Here is a 25,473-nt window from a genome sequence, read left to right as displayed (position 1 = left end):
TTTGTTTACTCACCTCTGATTTGGTGATGCGATGTCTCGCCAGCTTCACAACTGCAAAATTGCCTTTGCCCAGCGTGCGCTCGATATCATAAAATCCGACGCGAACCGGAGCGCGCTGCGACGCCGTTTGCTCTTGGGCGGCCATGACCATAGTTTTCTAGTGTGGGAATGATTTGGACAACTTCACCTGTTCGTTACGTGCAATTCAAGTGGCGGGGTGTAATTTTGTGTCTAATGCCAAATGTGACTTGCAAAAGGGGCACGTGGGTGCCAATGGCTCGTGCACATCTCTCCTTTTCCAGATAAGGTCTCTCTCTACATGAGTATAAAAGGCGAGCGCATTCCGCTCTGATGCTCCGCACGAGGAATGATGTGCTGGCGCTCGACATGCATTGACGTCAGTGCAGAAGCGATTTTTATAAAGGGGGCGGATCCCACAAAGCGGCTTGAATGTGTCACCAAGACAACCTTATCCAGCGCGTATACGTCAATCAGCTGCTATTGCAATCCGCTGTTGGACTGGTACACGACAAAGACAGGTTTGACCTCTAAATAGGCATTGTGGTATATTATTTTGCACACAGGACTCAGGAGGGAGATATGTGTGTGGAAGCATTTGCGTTTGTAACGCACAGTTTGTGGTTCGATTCCCAGGGGGAACGTCATACTGATAAGAATGCATTGCAAGTTGCTTTGATGAAAGCAGTGATATCAATGCATGCACACATATTTTGCCTGCTGTGTGCAAAATAATTGCAAAAGCTCTGCCTGTTTTTGAAAGGCACGTCCCAGTGACATCATCCCAAGGATTCTTATTTTTAGATTTATTTGTATATTTATTATGATGAACCAACACAGAGCTCAGAAAATTCGGGTATCAGTTAATAAAGAGCAGCCTTTTATTTCTCAGAATGAACCCTGCGCATGGAGGCTTTCAGATATTTGCATATAAAACCTTTTTGTTCTCAAAAACCATTATTTCGTGTTTCATTAAAACATTTTAACATTTATATAAACGTTAAGGGTGCGCTCAAACATGCTGTTAAACAGCGACCCCTACTGTGCACTCACGCGCGTAACCTTCTGTATAATGCTACTGTATTTACTGTAAGTTATCATTCTTTAAATGTAGTTCTCATTCATTTTGTTTATTAAGGCTTCATTAACATCACGGCATACACATTCCAATAGTTTGCATATAAGAAATCTCAGTTTTTTGGTCATTCAATATTTCATAGGAAAATAGTCTGCAAGAGATTGTCGCATTGTAAACACTGAGCCTGATACAGCACATCCAGTAAAAGCAGCATAACAAGAGTCATGCAAACCATCCAAATCCATATAACACTTGTACTACTTAATCGTTTCGTAATTCATTCTTACAAAATTTGCTTACAGATACAGTTGAAGCCAGCGAAGACAACTTTCATTGTGTGTCATGGCAGCCTAAATGTGAATTGCAAAAAGGTAAAGCTACACCTGATAATCGTGTTATACAGTACACAGATGTTACTGGTATCGTTTGGAAAGATTTGTGACTTTATAAAAAACAACAGTTATTGTTGGCTCTGTCTCACCGAGAAAATGCAGAATCAAACCAATGTTCCTCTTGCATACAATTAATAGTCATATAATTCATCCATCCATGCATGGTCTCTGAAGTATCTCCTACTTCCATGGCTTTGCATTGTGTCATACATTTCAGTGGTCACGAAGCCGCTTTCTGTGCTGGCCAGTGTCACAAAACCACTTTCCGTGTCCCTGCCTGCATGCAGGTTGTCATAATCTCCTGGTGGAGTGTCTGGAGAAGAACCAAGAAAGGAAGTGTTCTTGATATCAGGCCGTGTGTCTGCGAGGTCCGACTCACGCTGCCTTCGGATGACGTTATAGACGTCAGGGCTGGGGCTGTTGCATCTCTCTCCGGCTGCCCAGTAGCCTGGTTCCTTTGAACTGACCTCAGTCTCTTCTTTCTTCCTGCTTGCATATAAAAATGAAGGTAAATTAAGTGGTATCTGATTTATCATTTAAAAAATGTGGACTTTGATCAGTGATTATACCTTTTTGTGAAAAGCTTGAAGCAGAAAACTCCTGTTGCCACAATCAATAGCAGGAGAAGAGGGATTGTGGGAAGTACAATGTAAAGAATGTTAACTGCATTGTCTGAAAGACATGATAAAGAAAAATGGTTAATATAATCAGAATAGGGCTGTCACAATGATTAAATAATCATCTCATCGCGATGATTTCAGATCACCGCAATTATTGCAATTTTCTCTAAAAACACAAGGGGGAGCTGCAGCGCCTGTATAAACGAGACAGTATCTAATGGCACTCCTTGACTGAAAGTGTTACATTGTAAAACCATTTAATACAGTGGAAAACAGTATTTAAAGAAATGCTGCAAAACTTTGATAAGCATTATGAAACCTACATTTCCAAAACAATTCCAAATTTAGGGAAGTGAAGGATGCTATTCTTAAGGATCTGTAAGGAATCGATTTTTTGCAGCCATGTGGTCCAGTACTCTAAAGTCAGAAGAGACTTTTCATTAAACATTTTTAAACAAAGCGTTTAAATTTACATTGTTTTCTGGACATTATATACAAAGGTAATTCTCAATAAAGAAAAAAAAACATACAGTCAATTATTTCTCATAGACATCGAGATTAAATGGAAAGCAAACTGAAAGTTTTGTCAAAGTCTGCCGTGTCTCAGATACTGTATTTCTCATGAGATCCCCAGAAATCTCAAATGTCTCTATTAGAGTTTCAGAAGAGATTACTATATTTTTCAGAAGAGTCACAAACTGTGCTCAGATTTGCCAAGTCTGCGATCAAAAGTTTATATTATTCATTATTTCAATATTAACTTAAAGTCGCAATGAAATTGAAATGAAAAACTGTAATTTATTTTGGAATATAGTTTTTTTTTCTTTAAATGACTGTGAGCTTGATATTTTTTTAGTCATATGCCCTCATAAACTTAAATTAAAATTGCGAATCTTGTCCTGCCCTCTTTGAAACGATCTTTGAAACGATCATATGGCAGGTGGGCGGGGTCCGAAAAAAGATCCCAGCAAATAGCAACATGATCCAAATTCAAACAATCCAATCAGTTCACTCGGCGGGTAAAATAAGACAATCACTACTTCCGTTTTATGGCGACTTTTAAGGGATAGTTCACCCCCCCCCAAAAAAAAATTACCCCATGATTAACTCCCCTAAAAGGAAATATATATTATGTATCGATGTATATTAGCTTTTTTAGATGAACACAATCTGAGTTATATTAAAAAATGTCCTGGCTGTTCCAAGCTTTATAATGGTAGTAAATGGTGCTTCTGATAAGAAGTCCCCAAAAGTCTATTCGTCCTTCACAAAAGTGATCCACACAGCTCCAGGGAGTTAATATCGTATATACCCGAATATAAGACAAGGTTTTTGTCCTAAAAATAGGCTGAAAAATGGAGTGTCGTCTTATATTCGCGATATAAACTAATTCACGGGGGAAAGGGAAAAAAGCAGGGGAAAAAGTAAAGGGCGCCAACACGATAGGTTAGATGTGTTTGATTTAAAGCAGATGGTTATTTTTTATCTATCTTCACTGTACCACAGTTACATACATACATGGGCCTACATTATTATTGCATTTTTGTGGAAAGTTATTCATTTTTGTCACTCATTATTTCACTTTATTTTGTGACAAATTAATCAAAATATTTAATGAATGGTGTTAAAATGTTTTTCCAATGAGGTATCACTAGAATTTTCAAATAAAATTATTTTCTGTTGAAAACCAGATTTTTCCATAAAATTTCCCCCAAAAAAAGTCTGGAAAATGGGGGGTCATCTTATATTCAGGGTTGTCTTATATTCGGGTATATAGGGTAAAGTATATTACACACCGCCCGAAAATAGTCCCCTGCTATTGAAAGTAACCAAGGGGACTATTTTCGGGCAGTGAGTAATATCACTACGCCTGTTGCAGCCATCAGCAAAGTCTTGATTATTACACCAGAATGAGAGTCCTAGCCATGTCTGCCTGGAAAATTGCAACTTTTAATTTTCCATCAGTCTTAATACACGATGTAACTACAGAAGAATCAAGTTTTAAATAGGAAAAAAAAACAAAACTCTTTGGTAATTTTTAGCACGATGCTAGTGGTCTAATCAGATTCAATGGATTATGCTAAGCCAAGCCAAAAGTGCTAGCACCAGACCCGGAGACCAACCCAACGGACTCCAAAACGGCAAAAATCAAATGTTCAACTCTAGGGGAGCTAGAAAATTAGCATATTTTTTTTTAAAGTGGAGTGTCCCTTTAAGGCAGCTTAAACATGCATTTTAGTCTGGGACTAGGATAAGTCCTGTTCGGGAAACTGCCTCATTAAGTCTGTTTACATAATGTGAACTACTGACATGAGCCTCGCTGTCAGACAGCCAATCAAAGCAGAGCTCAACATTATTATTCATGACCCTTCCAAATAAGGTATAACAGCCCATTTGATTATGTGGACAAATCCCAGGGTTGTAAATGGACATGTAAAACCGTTTCTGGATCATTTTTGCACTATCATACATATCAGAAAACAATATAACACTTTGTATTAATCCATTATTTGTCACCTTTAAGTTAATATAAAAAAACTTGCTAAATCAAAGCTCAGTTTGTGACTCTAATAATCTGATAATTCTTCATTTTATATCATAAAATATGACCAGATATTCTGTGTGGTCTCCACTTTTTCAATTTCACTGCATAAGTTATTTATTATCAATGTCAATACAATCTTTAGCCCTGTCGAACAGTTTCATGTACAGTATATTCACATTTTACTCATTTGACAGACGCCTTTATCCAAAGCAAAAAATCTTCAAAAGCTTAAAATATTCACCTGCAGGTTCAGTAACAACCCCCCTCATGCCATCATCCTTTACGGTGACAGAGGGATTTCTGGCTGTTCTGGGTGTTGGAAGAGCATCTGTAATGAATGGAAATTCAGTTAAGCATTATCTAATGATACTGTAGTATTACAGCACTATAAAAATATAGCAGACTACCTTCAAATGTTCGATTTTCTGCAGGAATTGGTGCCTTGGGTTTATCTGAAACATTACATTATGGCCATGTTATCATTGCTTGCTGTTAAACAACAGGATGATGTTTTTAATCTAATTTATTGTCTGCCATGCCTAATATAAATGAATAGGATTGTGTAAAAATTATGCTTTTCAACCTTTGGTGTACTTGCAGATAAAGTTGTTCTTGGTTTCACAATTGTCATCGTTCCACTGAAACATATAAGGACCACCCTGGCCAGGAGGAGCTGATGGCTGATGGTACATCACCACACACACCTCAAACCCGCAAGAAGGTTCATCCCAATGCCAGTTCCTATCACACAAACACATACTCAGAAAAGCTTTAAGGTATTAAATATTATACCGGATCTAAAGTAAATCCGTGTGCACATGGGAATGAGTAAAGTGAGGCCCAAGCAAAACACTGATGGGAAAATGAATCTAATGGCATCCTTTATTCTCACCTGAAAGTTGCATGGCTTCCATCTAGCCAATAGTACTCGGATGGACAATCTCCTATTTCTTCCTCGTAACTTTGATCCCTACGTAGGCCAATCCAAAAGTCTCCATCGGATGCTTTTAGTTCTTCAATGAAAGTCTCTATAAGCTTCTGCTCTGCCTTAGACTCAATACTGAGGAGGTCTCCACCGTCACTCCTGCAGGCACGGCTGGCGTCTTCGAAGTTGAGTTTGCGTCGGCTATCTTGAAAGTATGCGATTTTATAGCACGGCTTCTCTGTGCCCCGCTTGCATATCTGTTGGCCTTCAGAGAAACATTACAGGTGTTTGATTCAAGATAGTGAAAGACAGATTAAACATGAAGTTATTGATGGATTAAATTCATTTCCTCTATTAAGAACTATTAAAATCTTTGCACAAAGAAACATAAGGACACAAATGTTGTATTTAAAGAACAAGTAAATGAAAAAACTAATTCTGGAGACATTGGATGTACATTACGGTACTGATGCAAAGATTTACATGAAGCCTGTCCGCGACGCCCAGCTTTGACTCAGGAAGTTGCTCAAATCCCTGTCGCGCCACAGAGCGCCACTCACATAGTTTAATAACATAATATTTGTCCCAAATCATTAAGGATTAACATTGGCTGCTAACGTATATTTTGCATTTTGAAGTAGACGCTATCTGACTAAGCTCACGCTATTTAATGTGCATGTCCGAGTTGTCCTAGACGCGACTCGACACTGCGCGTCTGGTGTGTGACCCCCTTAAGCCAACACTCTAAAAAATTATGTGTTGGATTCACTCAAAATATATATATATGCACCATTTTTGCATCACACTTTTCAAGAAATCCTGTGTTTTATGTACTTAATTTTTTTATGGAAAGAATGTTACATGAACTCAAATATTTAAGTTCATATAACACATATTTTCTTGTTAATTTTAAGTAAAATTATTCCAAGTTGGGATTACTTAAAAAGTGTGATGCAAAAATGGTGCATATATATTTTAAGTAAATCCAACATATCATTTTTTAGAGTGAAGTTGGGTAAAGGGCAATATAGTATATCCAATTCAGCTAACCGGCATGTTTTGGACTGTGGGAGTGTACACAGAAAAGTCTCCTGAACAAAGTCTTTGTCTGACTTGAACCAGAGACCTTTTTGCTGTGAGGTAATAATGAAGCGCGCTAACCCACTGTGCCGTCCTTAACACTGAACACGCAGTTCTCAATCATGGTAACAATGAACAAACATAATTTTTTCAAAATAACTCCAAATACAACATATAACTAACATTATCAACATAAATAAAGCCAGCAAACATTAAAGCAGTCATCTTGTTTAGTAAATATTAAGCAAAGAAATGAAGATGTCGCGATGCATGCTGGGAACCACACTGAAAAAACGAACTTTTTGGTGTAGTAATATTTATTAGATTAACTCTCATAATTTCTACATAATAATATTAACATTTATTGAGAACTAGATTTTCCTAAGTTAAATGATGATAAATACACAATTAATTCATGTAAAAAACGAACTGTGTGGGAATAGTAAGTCTTATTAGATATTTTCTTGTATTATTTAACTGTTTTATAGTCACTGCACATAGTCCTAAAATAATTAAGTAAATTTTAATCAAAAACTTTAGCAGATTCAAGTAAAAAATCTTAGTTCATTTGACTTAAAAATATTAAATCCATTAAACTAAAAAATCTAAGTAAAATTTACTTACATTTATTTGCACATTTATTTGTAAGGAATACCCACAATTCTTTGCACCTGAATATTTTTTATTTTTTAAGCTTTATCACAGAATAAGAACTAATAAGAACTTTAACTACTTAAGTATTTGTTAGCAAAATGTCATAAAGGTTTAAGCTCTTATATTATTGATGTTGTTTTGTTGTAAATAATAATTTTGTAAAGTCACCGTTCAGATGATCAGTGTTTCTTTACATGAACCCTGTTCAGAACATTGTATTGTAATTATCTCCACATTGCTGATAACGCATGTCAGAAACACAGTTTGTGTTAGTTTCTGTTCCGAATCAAGTTTATTCAATGACTGACTTGTTGTCAGTCATGAATTTTGTGTTATAATGCCATTTATAACACTAAAAATAACTAGGTCCATAGGAATATGTTAAAGAAAATAACAAACAGAAAATACGATTTATTTAATATTATTAGGACAGCAATGCTTCAATTTAAAAAAAAAAAAACCTAATAGACTTTACCTAAACAATTAAAATAAATCTATCTTCTAAATAAAATAATTAAGTAACATTTAACTAATTATTTAACATATGTTTTATCATGCAATTTTAAGTAAATTTTATTTGCTTTTAGTAGGTAAGTTTTACTTATAAAAAAGCAGTAAATTTTACTTAAAAAAAGTTCGTGCAAATTGTTACGAGGAATTTTTTAAGTAAATTTTACAAGTTGTTTTTTTCAGTGCATTCAGTCCATTGTTTTTTTAATTGCTTGTTCAGATTACTCATTTTGGCAACTTGGGTAAACGAATTGGACAAAAACTTATATATCTACGTCAAGTCAACAAAAAAATATTTGTTAGCACGATGATTATGATTGTTTCATTCAGTGAAAACAAAAAATGAATTGATGCCCTTCAACAAAAAAATCTTTGTTCAAGGTACTTAATTATCTTTATTGAAAGAACATTTTGAAGTTGGATTTTTTACAGTGCATGTGCTTCACAAAATGGCTACGACAGATGTCCGAATTTTTGGCTGAAAGGCATCATGGGAAATTTTGTATATCACGTGGCTCTATAGTTACTTAAAATGTTATGCTAGATTTACTTAATTTTGATGCAATTGTTATAGTAGTCATTACTTATGCTTTTTCATTTTATTTTTTGCATACATTTAAGTTCACCTGCATCTAAAAGTTTTGTGTCACACACTAAATCTGTTAAGTAGAGGTTGAAAAGTTATGAATACTAAGTTTTTCGTGTTTAATCTAATTACTATGTATGTAATGGTTGTTCAGCAAATGAATTGTTTTTTTAGATGGTGCAGTGGTTTAGTCTTAAAGATGAACAGACACAATGACAGCAAATCTTTGATTTCTTTAAAAGCACCTAAAGACCAAACATGTAACCAATCAAATCAACACAGTTGACTGTGTGGTTCAGTTCGAGTTATAGATATTATGCATAAATGCAGCATAGACTGGAGCTGAAACGTGTGGTTGTACCATCAACAACATGAGGGTGAGTAAATGATGTTCATTTTTGGTGAACATCCCAGCAGGCATATGCCTGACCTTAAACGTTGAAATATGGTTGAAATCATGTCAGTTTCTGTTTCAACTTGAAACAACGTTGATTCAACAGTTAATTCTAAATGGTTGCTAACGGTTAATAAAATGCTTAAAAACAAACGTTGAAATTTGGTTGAAATCATGTCAGTTGTTAGTTTTAACGTTGAAACAACGTTGATTCAACAGTTAATGCTAAACAGTTGCTAAAGGTTAATAAAATGCTTAAAAACCAATGTTTAAATTTGGTAGAAATCATTTCAGTTGTTTGTTTTAATGTTGAAACAACGTTGATTCAAAAGATAAATTCAGCATTGGCTTATCCTTGTTTTTGATGTTGATTCAACGTTGAAATGCTGGGTCCTTTAAATTCAACTTGTTTCCGGTGAGACCGTGCCCATAAATGTACTAGCATCAACTAAATGACACATTATGGCCCATGGCAACAAATGCTTTACACAAATGTTAGACCTATTACTTGTTTCCCTAAATATGGAAAAGTTTGTCCCATTTCAGTGTCAGTAGTGAGAAGACACATGGCAAACACATTTCAAAAGCAAAGCAAAGTGTTTGAATTTTGCTGCTTTTAAACCGAACTGTTTGATTTCCAGTGTTTGCATTTAATATCTGAAAGGCAGTGCTATTATTTATTTGAGAGAAAAGCATGACATGTCTGTGAATGAACATACCTCTGGGCTCGTAAATGTCTGCACCAGACAGAGGGTTTACGCGCAATGAAGAAAGAAGAAAAAGCATTGTTAAGCCTATATTAAAAAATAAATAAAGAAATGATCTAAAGAAATTCAAGAAAAAGATTAAAATGATTTAAACATGAAACAGACGAAACGAAAATTGCATGAGAAAAAGTTACTGGACACGCACGATAAAACTTTTTTTAAATAACATTTCTAAAAAGACTCGTTTCCATATTTCAAATATTAATTGAAAGCAACCAGGCTGTCATTAGAAAATGAGTAACATTAGCATTTCTCACGTACTTATTGTGTTATTTTAAGCATCATATCTTGTGTAATATTTTGTCGCAGTAAAATGCAGCGCGTTCTCACCACCCAGAAGCCTTGACGCGCAAACGGAGACGCTGAAGAACACCAAAGCGCATCCAGATATCTTCATCAAATCCATCGTAACGCTTTACTCAAACTTCTGGACACAACAATTTCGGGCAGACCGACTCAACAGAAAGATCCCAGGATGGCAGAAAGGCTAAGAGTCCACAAACCGCTTACTTATCCCGTTATCCACTGCGATCTTTGTGAGCATCCAGTGAGGTTAGAAAGAGACACGGGCGGGTGATCATAACACGTCATCAGCTGCCAGCATCCAACACACCATCAGCTCTTTATTTTTGCACATATGAACAAATCCCATACAATTACACAATGTTACTGTATACATAGCCAACAGTTGTAAATGTGTTAAAAGTTTAATAAGGATTTTATATATTTAATCCACATGCACTGTAGGTCAGTCTTGAGCACTTATTCGTCATTATAACATTTTGTTGGACTGCTTATAAATGATCTTTAATATTACTGGAGCTTTTGAACTTCTTTCTGGTCTTCATCCACAGATGACGAAAGGGTCTTTGGAGCATGTCTATATACAACAAACATAAAAATATTACATTTTTTAGAATGGGTATAATCTTGTTTAATACAAAGTGTTTGATGGTGTATAGTTTCCATCAAAACTAGCAAATGCAACCCCAACAATATTTATACAATGATTCGTGTAACATGGAGGTGACATTTTAACCCGCCCATGTTCAAACCAAATCTATGCATATAAAATCATTTTATTGTGCATGTATGCAGTAAAAATTCAGTCAAACATTTTGATCTACTGTGAAGATAATAATGTTGGAAATACTTGACATAAATGTAATAAGTGCAGATTTAACTTGCGAGAAACCAATGCACCACACAGGCTAATGAAAGTCTGATACATGACATTAATTAAAGGATTTTGCAATGATGCATTTGTCTGTAAAGGGATTGTTTTGGATAATAGGATAGCTAATCGATTTAGGTTTGAACTGTAAGTACAGCACGGTAAAGATCAGACATTTCAGATCAATATCTGCATCAGTTGATTATCCACCAAGCCATCATTATTGGCTTCATTTTTTTTGTAGGTTAAGTAAATATGAAATCGTTATGCAAAAACATTTTCTTCACAGTTGATTGACTGTAATGAGTAAATAATATTGTGTTTGAGTCCTTACTGTATGTGTTTTTCCTTTTATAAGCAGAAGTGATTTACTGTACTGTTGCAACATCAGCAAACTAGTTCCCCTTATATAGTCTGTGGCAATAAATTACTATTAGGAAACTAATTACTACTTTACTAACTAGAATAATGCATTAAATTATAGAATTGACAATTTTATAGATGCTTTACATGCTTTATGCGGTAACCAACAAGATGAAGATTTGTTTTTATTTTTTAGGTATTTAATATATTTATTCAGGGTTCCCACATCTTAGTTAACTTCAAATTCAAGGACCTTTCAAGGACTTTCCAGGTGCAATACCCTCAAATTCAAGGACTAAATGTGGGGACACATTTCAAGTAAGAGCAAGATTACATCGCGTTACCTTTAAAGATACATTGTTACAGTTCCCTTTCAAGGGAACTCGCGCTGCGTCACTGTGGTGACACTTTGGGGACGCCTCCAGGGGTAAGTGTGTCTGAATGTGTATATCAAATTCAACCAATGGTGAGGCTTAACGACAAAGACAGGGTGAAGCGGGAGCCAGGAAGTGTATCGCTATCTGAAATATTGCCAAAGACGCAGCGTCTCGTTCCCTTCTCAGGGAACAACAGTTACATACATAACCCGAGACGTTTTCAAAAGCATTTTGGTATGAATCAACATTTGCATACAGAAGACATAAGCATTTAAAGTGAACAGTTTAGCACGTGTGCTTAAAAAGTCTAGAATTTTTATGATATTATCCTACACTACACAGGGAATAATATGGATTTTTTCCCCCAAAAAACTTCTTGCATAAAATAGATTCAAGCACTATTAATGACTGTATCTATGTATGTATATTTCAGGGTCTTGAATTTTTCCCCCAGATTCACAAACTTTCAAGGATTTCAAGGACCCGTGGGAACCCTGTTTATTACATATAATTATACATTTTATACATATTTTACATATTTTACAAGTACATACCTTTCGGCTGGGTTACTTTTTCTTGGTTTGTGTTGGAGAGAAATCATCTCCTTCTGTTAAAACATTAAATATAAAGCAAACCTTCATTTATTCTCCTATCTTAAAAACCACAACCAACAAAATATACTACGAACTTTTACCAAATTTGACTACAATTTGAAATAGACACAGATCAAAACGTGAAGAGCCCATGACAACATCCACCTCATTCCACAAAATAAATAGACTCACGATTATGATGACCAATATATAGCAATTACTAAAAACAATTGACTTCGGTGGAACCTGTATTAATAAACTAGGTTTGTAAGGCTCTCAATAGGAGCAGGATAAAGCACCACCACCCGTAATCATCAAACTGCTCCCCAGAGAGACATTAAAGTGTGGAGGAAGCCCACCCATTCATTTACTCTCCATCTCCAAAGAGGAGGATGCCCTAAGAAACGCTGAGGCTCTGGGGAAAAAGTGCTGAGGAAGGGAGAGAGAGAGCGAGCGAGGGCACTCTAATGAATAAGAGAGAGATAAAACACTTGGCTGTCGGAGAAAACCAGTCCTGAAGCATCCAAATTTGCAAAGGCTGTGTTAGCAAAAGTCCTCAGATGAGAATTAGGGTAATACAAACCGAGTCCTGAAAGCAACTTACCGCAACGGTGTCAAATCTGGTATATACTTTATTATTCATACCTTGACTCTCTCGTTCCTTTGCCGTCTCAGTAGGTCAATAATCTGGTCTCGTTTCTTGGCCTAAATAAAAACAAATATAAGTAAATGCACCATCAGGGTATTGCATAACAGTTATTGAAGTGGATAGCTGGACAGCTCTGTTGGCACTGATAGCAATGCCCATCTGTAAAAGATTTCATACACTTAAGACTAATTCACACTAATAAAAAAATGCAAACAAACCTGTTAATTCAAAATTAAATTGTCTGTGTTTGTTACAATTTGTCAGATCAGCATTTAAAGGTGCAGTGTGTAAATTTTAGTGGCATCTAGTGGTGAGGTTGTGAATTGCAACCATTGGCTCAGTCCACTGCTCACCCCTCGCTTTTGAAACGCATAGAGAAACTATGGTACCCGCCACCGGAAAAACATGTCATCAACGGAGACAATTTAGTAAAACGTTTGTCCGTTAAGGGCTTCTGTAGGAACATGGCGGCACAAAATGGTGACTTCCACGTAAGGGGACCCTCATGTATGTAGATAAAAATGTCTCATTCTAATGTAATAAAATCATAATGGTTCATTATAAAAAGGTCTTTATACACCCCTGATAATTATTATTTAGCATGTCTGTCAAGAGATCCTTTCAAAAATTACACACTGCACCTTTAAAGGGATTGTTCAAAAATTCTGTCATCCCTACAAATTGTGAACTTGAATGAATTTCTTTGTTTTGCTGAATACAAAGAATGAAGAATGTAACCAAGCAGATCTGGGGCACCATTGACTTCCATATAAGAAAAAATAATACTATGGAAGTGAATGGTGCCCCAGATCTGTTTGGTTGTAGCGGTTTTTAAAATATCATAATTTGTGTTCAGAACAGAGATAAAATGTATACAGGTCTGGAACAACATGAAGGTAAATAAATGATGACAGAATTTTCATTTTTCGGTGAACTATTCCTTTAGTCGCATTTATTTCTAAAGTGCTTTTTTAAAGGTTTTATTGCTTTACAAGAAAAAACCTACAAAAAAACAAGGCGGCCTCAGTGGCGGCCAGTCACTTCTTTTTTCGAGGGCACTCAATTGCAAAGTTTGTCACAACATGAATGTAGCCCGTCGTGTGTGTGTCTGGTTCGTAATTTCAAAATATGTGTTCTGTGCGTCGAGTGATCCTTTGTGCATCACGTCTCTTGTCAAAATAAGTGCCTGCTGCAGACGCGTCTAAAGGGTTTATAATAAAAGAGACGCTCGCGTTTGCCAGATACTCGCATAATGTCATGCGTAATCAGAGTTTAGTGTTAAGGTTGTGTGTATTTTGTGAACGTGAGCGTCTCTTTTATCAAAAATGGTTTCGACGCGTGTGCAGCAGGCACTTATTTTGACAAAACACCTGATGCACATGGTTCACATGACGCAACAAACACATATTTTGAATTTGTGCCCCTCGGATGAGCCGCCACTGGAAATAAAGTATATAATAAAGTATACATAATAGAATGAAAACATATAAACCTACACTTCTTTCAAAGGGAAAAAGTACTGCTGAATAGCGGGACGCCTGCGCTTACTAAACAAACCTCATCATTTTGATTTAGCACCCATAGTTTCTGGCTGCCGCGCTGGCTTCACTTAATGGCATTTCATTAAATCCATTACATGCTTGTACACAGTAACCATATTTCAAGCCAATGTCATTTTAAGGCATGTTAATCATTTATAATAGTGTAATGTAATGGCTCTGTTGATTATTATGACTATATGTAAACATCTGTCACATTGCAATCTGCTAAAACTCATAAAATTCTAATTGAATATGGCAAGTACATATGATTACATTTTACACTGTGAACTATGCAATTTAACACACTAAACAATGTTTTTGTATTCAATCTTTAAATGCTCCTTTGTAGGTTTTCCTAAGAAAAATAGCTTTACGCTATCAACTGTCTGATTAAGAAGATTTGAGAAGGAGGTTAATTAACTGAGAGTAATCTCATAAAATGGATCTGTCCTCCAGAGAGCCGTACATCTTGGGCTTTCCAGGTTGATTACTCAGAGTGGGAATGCCGAAACATTACAGAAAGGGCACTGCCCACTGCTCTATACCACTTTACATTATATCTTAAGAAGACAAATAATTGGACAGAACACAAACTCGGTTTGTGTATGATGTAGGACGGAGCACATGAAAGATGCATTACTGTATTGAAGAATGAGTTGCTGATCAAACTAAAAAAACATTTTGTGTCTCAGTGTAAGCATTGTGTCATAACAATGACCTTGCATTTAAACAATAATTTAATTTAAGCACAGAGAAAAGAATATGAAATAATTTCATGTGCTCAACCATCAAGCTGGGTGACAAAAGCTGCTTCTTCTTAAGCACTTTTTTGCTTTATAGCAGTGCCTTGCAAAAAGGTAAATCAATAGTCCCTTATTCTCATACTGAGATGAATTGATCTGCGAGTCCAGTGATTTCCTTCTAATCTGATTAGTAGTTGTGGTTAGTGCAGTGTTGGGAGAGAAAGCGGCTCATCGGAAAGATTCATCGCCGCACAAATGCAGGGCTTTGGAAAGGGTAAAGGCCCTTAAGTGTGCCGGCCAGCAAGATAGCATTTCATCTGGCTCCACTGTGAGAAAATTTACACGAGTCAGACAGCAACGAAAGGCTTTAAATTAAATCTACAGACTCATCCGAGGGCTCTGTTTGAAAGCATTGAAGTGCGCACTGAAAGTGGACAATCAATCGGCATAATTTTATCATCTGGTTATGCCAAGCATAAACATTTCAGATGTGTTTACACGGAATCCAGATCTTGTCATTTGTGCCAAAGATGTTGGATATAACCAGACTGAGCACTGCTATTACTACTGTATAGGGGACAATGCAATGTTCAATATGTTCGATCAGGTGACGGAAGTCCTGCCTTCCGGTTTAAAGAACCATTCATCAGTCAATAAAGACTGAAGATTGTCTGCTCTATACAGAGTCATGTGAAGTGTTTGCCAACCTGTGTGCATGTTGCTTTAGCTGAAATTACTTTGAAAAAGGTGCTTTTGAGCAACGTAAGCTTCTTTTTTAATCTTTAATTAACAAACAGTATTGTAAGCAGAAAACAGGAACATACAGGGTGAAAAGATGGGAACATGACCGGCAAAGGACGCCAAACCAGGACTCGAACTCGGGTCTTCGAAAGCTGTCTGCACTACGTCTCAGAGCACTTCCAACTACACCAGTGGCTGCGCAGCACAATTTGAGCTCAAATCTTTCCCCGCCATTGAGAAGGTAACTCGTCAATTAAGAAAAAAATGCTTTCCTGCCAATGTCGGGTTTTTATGGCAATCCATTTTCCCACTAATATCCACCAGGTGGTGTTCTTACACAACTTATAAAACACAGAAGCACACTTGGAACAGAATTTTGTCCCACAGTGGAAGGTATATAAAGGAAGCAAGAGGCAAATTTATACAGTATAAGGTATTACATAGATATTATTTTACACCAGTGCGACTTTTTAGAATGGGTTGTCTGACGGATAATAAATGTTGGAAATGTAAACAAGAAACTGGCACATACTTTCATGCTCTCTGGCAATGTTCAAAGATTCAACAATTTTGGAAATATGTGTTAAAATATATTGGTAAATGTTTAGGATTTGACCTTCCATTTTCACCAAGAATATGTCTTTTAGGAGATAAATCTGAGATTCCTCAAATTAAAAATAAAGAGTTTTCCCTTGTCACAGTAGGTGTAACTACGGCATTACGTCAGATACTAAGATTCTGGAAAGATACGCAATGTCCTTCACTTAAAATGTGGACTGAATCCATGATAGAGAATGTGTCGTATGAAAAAATGCTAGCCAGAATGAATCGGAATCAGAAGGATTTTGACATGTTTGAGAATTTTATTCAGGCTGTCACTTCATGAAGTGTGAATTTGGTTATCCTGCTGTGCTTTTAAATGTACTGCTATTGTTAAATGTTATTGTACTCACTTGTGGTTGTGTTATTTTGTAAAGGGTATTTTATTTCTGTAATTGTATACGAGTATGTTTTGTAATATATAAAAGAAAACCAATAATAAAAAAACTTCATTTTCAAAAAAAATAAATAAAACACAGAAGCATCCACTAAGGCCAAAAAAAGTTAAACTCTGTGTATGTTTTGATCATAGACTGTAAAAAAAGATGGACGATGCCTGTTCGGTCTCTTCCATTGGTGAAAAGTGAAGCTGCCAGTGTCCCAAAACGGCCCTGACATCTTGGGTCTTGAGTCTGCGCAGTAGTGATTTCGGGACCAGTCCTGCGCAGAGCCGGCGCCAGACCATAACTAACGGGGGGGCATGCGGCTTCCAACGGGGGGGGCACGCAATTAGCAACAATAACTTGCAAAAACAAGGCATTAAAACAACAAATACAGTGTGCAAGCACACACTCATAGAACTGATACAGACTCAACGCAACAACAAACTGCCCTCACGCGGCGCAAGCCATTGAAATGAATGGGTTTCATAGTGCAGCGCACACCGCATCCTAAAAGCCGTTTTGCAATAATCAGGTCGTAACGCTGTTAACGGTCTATAGCCACACTTCACATTTAAGCTTACGTAAATTAGAACAACGCTAACTTACCTTTAAAATAGCTAAAGCCGGCATGTACGAACAATAATCTCTCTTTGATAACTGGAATTGTACCAAAAAGGACAAAAATAGCTAGAATTATACCAGTTTTTAAGTCTGGTGATAAAAATGATATGTGCAATTACCGTCCGATATCAATCTTGCCCACAATTTCAAAGGTTTTAGAGAGAGTAGTGTACAATAGGTTAAATGGCTACCTTGATAAATTAAATATTATTGTTTCTTCTCAGTATGGCTTTAGAAAAAAAAGAACCACATGTATGGCGGTACTTGATTTGATTGAAAAGATAAATGACGCTATTGATAAAGGAGATAGCGGTATCTGCATTTTTTTAGATTTATCTAAGGCGTTTGATACAATTGATTTCGACATTTTGCTGAAAAAATTACACCATTGTGGAGTTAGAGGATTAGCCCTTAGCTGGTTTAGAAATTATTTATATGGTAGACAGCAGTATGTAAGTGTCAATGAACAAATCTCAGTTAGAAAACCTATTAATTGTGGAGTCCCTCTGGGATCTATTTTGGGCCCTCTTCTTTTTTTAAAATATATAAATGATTTTGAAAATTCCACACTGGCTTTACACAAGGTTTTATTTGCTGATGATACAAACTTATTTTTGTCACATAAGTGTCTAGATGAAATGGAAGGAACATTAAATAGAGAACTAGGAAATGTTGCTGTTTGGTTTCGCTGCAATAAATTATCTCTTAACATAAATAAGACAAATTATATCGTATTTTATTCCAAACAAAATCAATTGGCAAAAAAACATATCTGTCTTAAAATAAATGGGAAAATTATTGAAAGAGTAAACACCACTAAATTTCTTGGAATTTTTATTGATGAATGTCTACAATTCAAATCTCATATTGATCAGTTAATAAAAAAATTATCAAAATATGTTGGACTATTTATCAAAATAAGAAATTTTCTTCCACAGTCAGCACTTGTTATATTATATAAAACCTTGTTTGAGTCCCATATAAACTATTGTAATGTCATATGGTGTAACACTTTTACGAGTTATCTGAATAAAATACAGTCTTTACAGAAAAAAATTATACGAATATTAACGTGGTCTGAGCCAAATACCCCTTCGCGTCCATTGTTTTATCGCCTTGGTCTATTAAGACTTGCCGAATACAATATTTTTCAGAATGCCTGTATGATTTTCCAGGTTGTACATAAGCTAAATTATAGATTGTGTGAACTTGTTTCAATCAGCCGACCCCAGCACATTTATCACACAAGGGATAAACATTTAATTACTGGTAAAATAAGACGATTAAAATGTACGAGCCTGAGTGTAGTGTGTAGAGGCCCGCAGATTTGGAACGAGCTTGAGGAAAACCTTAAAATGTTACATCCTGTCTCCGTTTTTAAGGAAAAACTCAAGGGAAAACTGTTGTTTACGTATACTTCTTGATCATTTATAAGTGTTATATTTGTGCTGGGATCGTCTGTCGTTTGTTGTTGTAGTGAATGTGTTTTGATGTATTTATTTGTTACTGTATGTTATATGTTGTATGATACTTTTGGGTCCCCTACTAAAAGCTTTCAGTAGCTTCTTTGGGGTTTTCCCTTTTCGCACACTAGCATTATATAATTAATAAACTTCCTTAAACAGTGTCCTGTAGATTTGAAATTTCTACCTCGACCTCTAATCTCCGAGCCAATCGGTGTTTGCATGAAGTCAGATGAAGCAGGCGGTGCTGGTTGGTTCTAAATGTTCTAATATCCATATTTTACAAAAACACGAAAAAACACGTTGCTAGTATCAAGTCACAAATATGCTAAAGACGTAAAGACGCATGAGACGCTGCAATACAAATAATCAGAGAAAATGGTCTATTTTAATTAAAGAAAACATATATCAACTATATTTTCCTTATTTGATTACATTAAAAGTCATGAAACATTCAATGTTTAATTTATTTGAATTATTCTTGATATATATTAAATTAATAAAAAACTGTGTAGGGGGCACAACAACCTGTTTGGGGGGCACGGCCCACGAATGCCCCCCCTTGACGCTGGCCCTGGTCCTGCGCAGTAGTGAGCAGGAAGTAAAGCCGCAAAATCAAGCCCATGCCCTCGCTCTCGCAGAATGCACATATCACACGATATCACAGCTGTCAATCATGACATGACACCACCGTTTTTATAGCATTAAATAACTAACTAAAACAATCTTATTTTGAAAGCAAACACTTGAATTTACATCTGCGTGATAAAAACTACAGTAAATGACAGAAACCAGCTTCGGAAAAAAGATAATTGAAGTGTAAGTCCCATTGAATAACATGGGGGAGGCGGGGTTTATGACCTATACTGGGATCAATCACTGGCGGGCAATCGAGATGTTTTGGCTTCACTTTTCAGGGCTTGTGCCGCACGCTTGGTTTTGATCATATCTGAATGTGATCTCTAACATCACTTTCTCATCCTCATGTTGTTTTAAACCTGTATGAATTTATTTTTTTGATGAACACAAAAGAAGATATTCTGCATCAAATAAATAATGGTAAGCACACAGCTGATTTTCATTTGAAAAACAAACACAATGGAATTCAAGGGTACCGTCAACTGTGTGCTTACCATAGTTTATCAAAATATCTTCATCATTTATCACAATAGTTCTATAATATTTGTGTTCCTTCTATTGAAGTCAATGGTTCTGGCGGCTGTGTGCTTACCATCATTTATCAAAATATCTTATTCTGTGTTCATCAAAATAAAAGAACTCATACAGGTTTAGAACAACATGGGAGTGAGTAATATATTTTTGGGTGAACAATCCCTTTAACTGATGGTTGGAAATATGGAATGTGACTGAGTGACATCTACTGTTGTCATTTTTTTTAACTATTATGTATAGCTATGCAATGACAACCTATTGTTTTACATGATTTTTGTTCGGAAGAAAAAGTGAGTCGTGCCTGTCTGTGCAAAACTTGCTGCCATAAAGACATGGCATTTATTTGCGGTAATGGTGGGACACTGACACATGTAAAAAGACCACCCTTTCAAACGCATTAAATCAGTATTTTTCCACCCATTTATTGGTCTGTCACATTTGTAAGTCTTATTCTTGTAGCTCAGTTAGTACAGCATCAGTTTTGTAGTGCTTCAATGCACGCTTACTGTATAAGAATCTGCCAAATAGATAGAAGTCTGATTATTTACATCTCCTTAAAATGTTGCATAATAATTGTTACAGAGATAAAGCTATGCACCAAACTTAAAGAATTTGGGTTAGGGTTTGTTCTAAGTGTGAGATTTTTAAACAGTCGAGTCATCCAATGACAGTATATGGCAGAGTTTCATTTCATTTCATATCTGTGATGGTCCTTGGAGACTTCTTTTGCTAACGCAGCATGCTGAACACTCCCCCATCTCAAGTCATCTTTCATAAGCAATCTATAACTCCCCACCACAAGTTAATTCATTATGTTTATGCTGCACTGCACTGCCTTAAAGGCAGAGGTGGATACTTGAGTATTTTAAGTAAATTTTCCAAGCATCTGTTCTTTATCAGAGAGTTTTTCTTGGAAAAAATTTTACTTTACTAAAAAATGTTCACTATATTCTAAAGCATAGATACTGTGTATTCATTTTATATTGCATATTAAAATAGATTTAATACCTAATTACATAAAAATTGTTTACTTGTGTACAAAAGTACTTTTTACTTAAGTAAAAGTAAAAAAATACTAGATGTTTAATGTACTTAAATATTAAATATAAACCAAAAACTTGAAATTATGAAAATGTAGTGGAGTAAAAATTATGACAATATGCTTTGGAATGAATGTTTTACAAAGAAAAACTGATAAAATACAAATACTTGAAAATTTACTTTTATGTAGAAAGTAAAAATACTTAAGTAGTGTCCGCCTCTGCTTAAAGGGGACAAGACTTTTTGCAGATGTAAAATTTATCTTTGGTGTCCCCAGAGTATGTATGTGAAGTTTTAGCTAAAATCATTTATTATTTCTTGTTAAAATTGACACTTTGTAAGTACGAGCAAAAATGTGCAGTTTTGGGTGTGTCCTTTAAAATGCAAATGAGTTAATCTCTGCACTAAATGTCAGTGTCGTGGTTGGATAGTGCAGATTAAGGGGCAGTATTATCCCCTTCTGACATCACAAGGGGAGACAAATTTCAATGAGTTATTTTTTCACATGCTTGCAGAGAATGGTTTACCAAAACTAAGTTACTGGGTTGATCTTTTTCACATTTTCTAGGTTGATAGAAGCACTGGGGACGCAATGATAGCACTTAAACATGGAATAAGTCAGATTTTCATGATATGCCCCCTTTAAACTGAAGACCACATTTAAAGGACAGTAGTGACAGAAGCTGGGGCTTCTCCAATCAACACTACAGGATTTTCTGTAAAGCATTCTGTATTTGTCCGGTGTGGCATACTCAAATGTAATAGTTGTTCACTTTGAGGTGTGCAATAGGACAGATTTATATTAATAATTTTTTTTCAGTAACTAATAAGGTATGGCTGCATTTTTCCACTTTGCAGAAATTGGAAAACCTCCAGCTCAATATATTAGAGTTTTGCTGTAACAATTTTGCTCTACAACACAAACACAAATCCAGAATATTCCTGATGTATTCAAATAATATCTATTTGGAAGATCTTGTATAATGTAATTTAGTACTCTAGTACAGTGGTTTTCAAACTGGGGGCCGCGAGATGGTGCCAGGGGGGTCGCAGTTTTATGACATTTTATAAAATACATTAATTTATCATGAATTCTGTGTAATTAAACCTAAAAAATAATAAGCCAACTAACCAACAGCACTACTAGGTGCAAAAAACTGCACTGACACAAGGGGGGCCGCACGCTGAAAAAGTTTGGGAACCACTGCTCTAGTATAATGTAACAATTTTTATTTGCCTTGTAGAATCATGAACTGTATAGCTTTAAATGTGCCATCATTGAACTTGTGAATTTGTTTGCATTTTAAACGAATGGGACCTCACCATCTCCATGTATTTCTGCTTCTCCTCTTGCTTTTGCTTCAAGTAAGCATTCTGTTGAATATCATCTGTCTCTGTCAAGCAAACATACAGGCTGATGCAAATTGTAATAATATCTGCTTAAGTAGCCTACAATAAAACCCAACACATAATAGTCTACTTACCTGGCCAAGAAGCCAGTTTATATGGTGCATTTGTTGCTAAAAGACATGTAATAAAAGATCGTTAGATTTTGGTTATTTAGAAAAAAATTTATTTATTCTTCACCACAAATTTGGCAACATATTTAAAAAAATTATAATCCTAGTTTCTACAAGCAAGTGCTAATCGATTTCAACTCATAAAGCCATCTGTTCTTCTAACCGAGGGAAATGGCTTCTGAAATTAAAAAAGGTAGGGCCTGGGGCACAACCCTGTTGCACACCGGTGCACACCGTTTCCAGGAAACATGTCGATCAACCCGAAAACCGTAGCAAAACTTGCACACCGCTTTGAACTTAAACGTGCACCTTGCTTGAATTCTCCATCGAGAATTTATTGGATCATTAGAAATTGGTCATGTTGCTATTTGCTAATCGCTGTGATTTTTTTCCTGGGACCTGCATAACTGTGACTGGAAGTAATATCGTTTTGAGAAGATGAGGAGATTTGCGTTTTTGACCAAAATGGTATATTTTATAAAATTAATGAAGCTGACAGAATAGTCATATGTAAAAAATACCACAATATTCCAAAATAAAAGTAAGTTTTTAATTTCAATTTCACTGTGACTTTAAAGAGTAACTAAACCCTAATCCAACTTTTTTTAGTTACTGATCTGTAAGAATGACGGTTTATTAGTGCTGTTCATTGATTTAAGTAAGTTTGTTGACATGTGGATATAAAGTGTTTCAATACTACAATATATGGTGTAAAAACGTCTGAGTGCTGCCCTCTTCAGGTTGAACGGTGGCTACTGCAGTTGAATTTTCCTATTGGATGTTGGGTCCAAAAAATGACTCGTGACGTAAGCAGGTTCAAGCTTACCACGCCCTTGTTACGATCTCACCACACACTTGGTACGAGCTTAGTTCGTCCCCTCTATCTCTGTTGGGATCTGCCTACTTTTCTTGCATTTTTAAAATATTGGCAGTGGGTGGAGTCAGGCTCTGACCAGGGGTTTAGTTACGCTTTAATGCATTAGCATGAACCAGAGTCGTATAATAAGAGTTACGACACTCACATAGACGTCCGTTGGAAGAATGGAATGCGGAAGTAACAGCGTGTCATGTGACCCATAGTTCCAAACGCAGTTTCGAAGCCCATTCATTTCAATTATTACTGAAATTACTGTTTCTCTTTACATTTTCGGACATTTCATGAATATAGTCAACAGTGATATTTTATGAACTCTGTAGGTAATGATTATCGTTAATAATAACTAAAATTTTTATATTTTAATGAGTTGTGTATAATGTGTGAATAATATAGATTTAATGATTTACTATATTATTACTGGTGGCCATCTCCTTTAATATATCATATCTTTTTTATCTATTACGAGTAACACTAGGAGGTAATAGCGAGTAGCTAATGCCTCAGAAAGTCACTGCTTCACAATGCTGCTATGTGTTTCATTGTGTTAATACGAGTGATGTATCCTTAAAAATCATGTATAATTATATTAACGTTTAATGTGTACTATAAATATAATTAAATATGAATTTAGTGTGTTTCTGTTATATTTCACTTTTACAAACCGCGTTGGCGATCTTTTTTGTGATTTTAATACAGTAAAAGTGTAGGAATTATGTTTTTAGTAGATTGATAGCCATTTATATAGCCATATTTTTGCTACAAAAATAAAAGATAAACTGTGTTGCTGTAGTTGGTATAGATAATCACGGTTATCTTTGGGTCACCATACTGTTTATCTCTATTAACTGATTTACTGTATCACTCCCTAGTAAAAAAACATTAAACACATAGTAAGTATAGTAATCAATTCACATTACAAGCTAATATTTACCTAAAATAGCTGAAAACCTATGCAAACAGATTGACAGCTCGGCTTGGTTTGGAACTGTAGAACTTTAAATGAATCACGTGACCGCGCGGCGGCAAGATCAAAGTGTATCTCTTTATACGACTCTGGCATGAACTAACAATGATCTAGCATTAATTAATAATCTTACTTTAAGTTAATTTCAGCATTTACTAATACATTTTTTAAAATCACAAGTGGCGACTGTTAACATTAATGCATCGGTATAAATACAACCATAGTGTAAAGTGTTACCCCCTTTTTTTAATATAATTGCTGCTCATGTCAGACTTACAGCCCGGAGCTTTGGCGACTTTCAAGCGTTGCCTTACATCAGCAGAAACGAGACGAGACTCTATTGGTGGCTGTAAGGAGAGAGAGTTCCAGAAAACCTTTGCATATGCCACATCTTCTTCTGACGCTCCATCAAAAAATGTATAATATTTTTCGATTTCTGAAAGAGAGTCTAAAGCGTTTTCATCTACTTCTTCAGCCATATTAGCTAGATGTCTTACCTAAAGCTAAACAGCCGCTGTGGGACGTGTTACGGTTGTCAAGGCGACCAAACGCTCCCCGATAAACGGAAGTGCGCAGCCTACTGCAAAAAGATGTAAAAGTAATTTCAGTCCCCTTAAACAAACCAGATCATCGTTTGCAAAACGTTTGCTTATATCTTTACAAGTCATTTTTAGTTAAGGCATAGAAGCAACCTAATTTTCATAACTCAGAAGCATTTTTTTTTACCAAATTAACATACTGGAAAAATATGTGCTAACATAAATACCAACAGACAAATACGCATTTAACTTTATTACTTTATTAAAACACAGCAAAAATAAATAAAACCAAAGACATTGTTGTTTTAAACTGGCCTTCACCTGGTAGTGAGGTTAGTGATTACTAAAAACATTGTAATCAACTAACTACACTGCCTGGTGACCACACAGCATTTTCTGTCAGAATCAATTCCATCAGTTTTACCAGAAGAAACTACGTGAATTATTGATTGAAGATCTCATAAACATACTAGTTGCAGATTTAGCTGTCAGTTTTACATAATCAGAACAGCAGGTGCTACAGTAAATGTTTTTATATACCT

At 35.7% G+C, this 25,473-nt stretch overlaps 3 protein-coding genes across 5 annotated transcripts in view; all 3 read right to left on the bottom strand.

Annotated features, from left to right (window-relative positions):
- Positions 1–416, bottom strand: part of sik2a (salt-inducible kinase 2a) — a 42,788-nt gene extending 42,372 nt beyond the window's left edge. The window contains exon 1 of the mRNA XM_055200421.2: positions 14–416. Within this exon, the coding sequence (XP_055056396.2) occupies positions 14–151 (138 nt within the window). The 5' untranslated portion in view covers positions 152–416. The remainder of the gene's footprint in view (positions 1–13) is intronic.
- Positions 417–1,132: 716 nt separating this feature from the next.
- On the bottom strand, positions 1,133–10,122 carry layna (layilin a). 3 transcript variants are annotated; one of them, XM_055200416.2, is made up of 8 exons: positions 9,900–10,122; positions 9,522–9,539; positions 5,546–5,843; positions 5,237–5,394; positions 5,061–5,105; positions 4,895–4,981; positions 2,058–2,160; positions 1,133–1,977 (listed from the first exon to the last, which is right to left on the bottom strand). In XM_055200416.2, the coding sequence occupies exons 1-8, from the start codon at positions 9,973–9,975 to the stop codon at positions 1,620–1,622; spliced, it is 1,143 nt and encodes a 380-aa protein (XP_055056391.2). In that variant the 5' UTR covers positions 9,976–10,122; the 3' UTR covers positions 1,133–1,619. The 3 variants fall into 3 exon arrangements, with proteins under 3 accessions (XP_055056391.2, XP_055056392.2, XP_055056393.2); XM_055200417.2 differs by having other exon boundaries at positions 1,133–1,974; XM_055200418.2 differs by lacking the exon at positions 9,522–9,539.
- Positions 10,123–10,172: 50 nt separating this feature from the next.
- hoatz (HOATZ cilia and flagella associated protein) lies at positions 10,173–24,956 on the bottom strand. Its single transcript, XM_055200420.2, has 6 exons — positions 24,670–24,956; positions 22,516–22,551; positions 22,355–22,425; positions 12,722–12,781; positions 12,038–12,090; positions 10,173–10,449 (listed from the first exon to the last, which is right to left on the bottom strand). Exons 1-6 carry the CDS (start codon positions 24,869–24,871, stop codon positions 10,383–10,385), a joined length of 489 nt encoding a protein of 162 aa, XP_055056395.2. The 5' UTR covers positions 24,872–24,956; the 3' UTR covers positions 10,173–10,382.
- Between the last annotated feature and the right edge of the window lie 517 nt (positions 24,957–25,473).

This window comes from Misgurnus anguillicaudatus, chromosome 22 (genome assembly GCF_027580225.2).
Source record: "Misgurnus anguillicaudatus chromosome 22, ASM2758022v2, whole genome shotgun sequence".
Classification (NCBI taxonomy): Eukaryota; Metazoa; Chordata; class Actinopteri; order Cypriniformes; family Cobitidae; genus Misgurnus; species Misgurnus anguillicaudatus.
The sequence above is the reverse complement of the archived record's forward strand: the minus strand, read 5'-3'. Positions and strand labels throughout refer to the sequence as shown.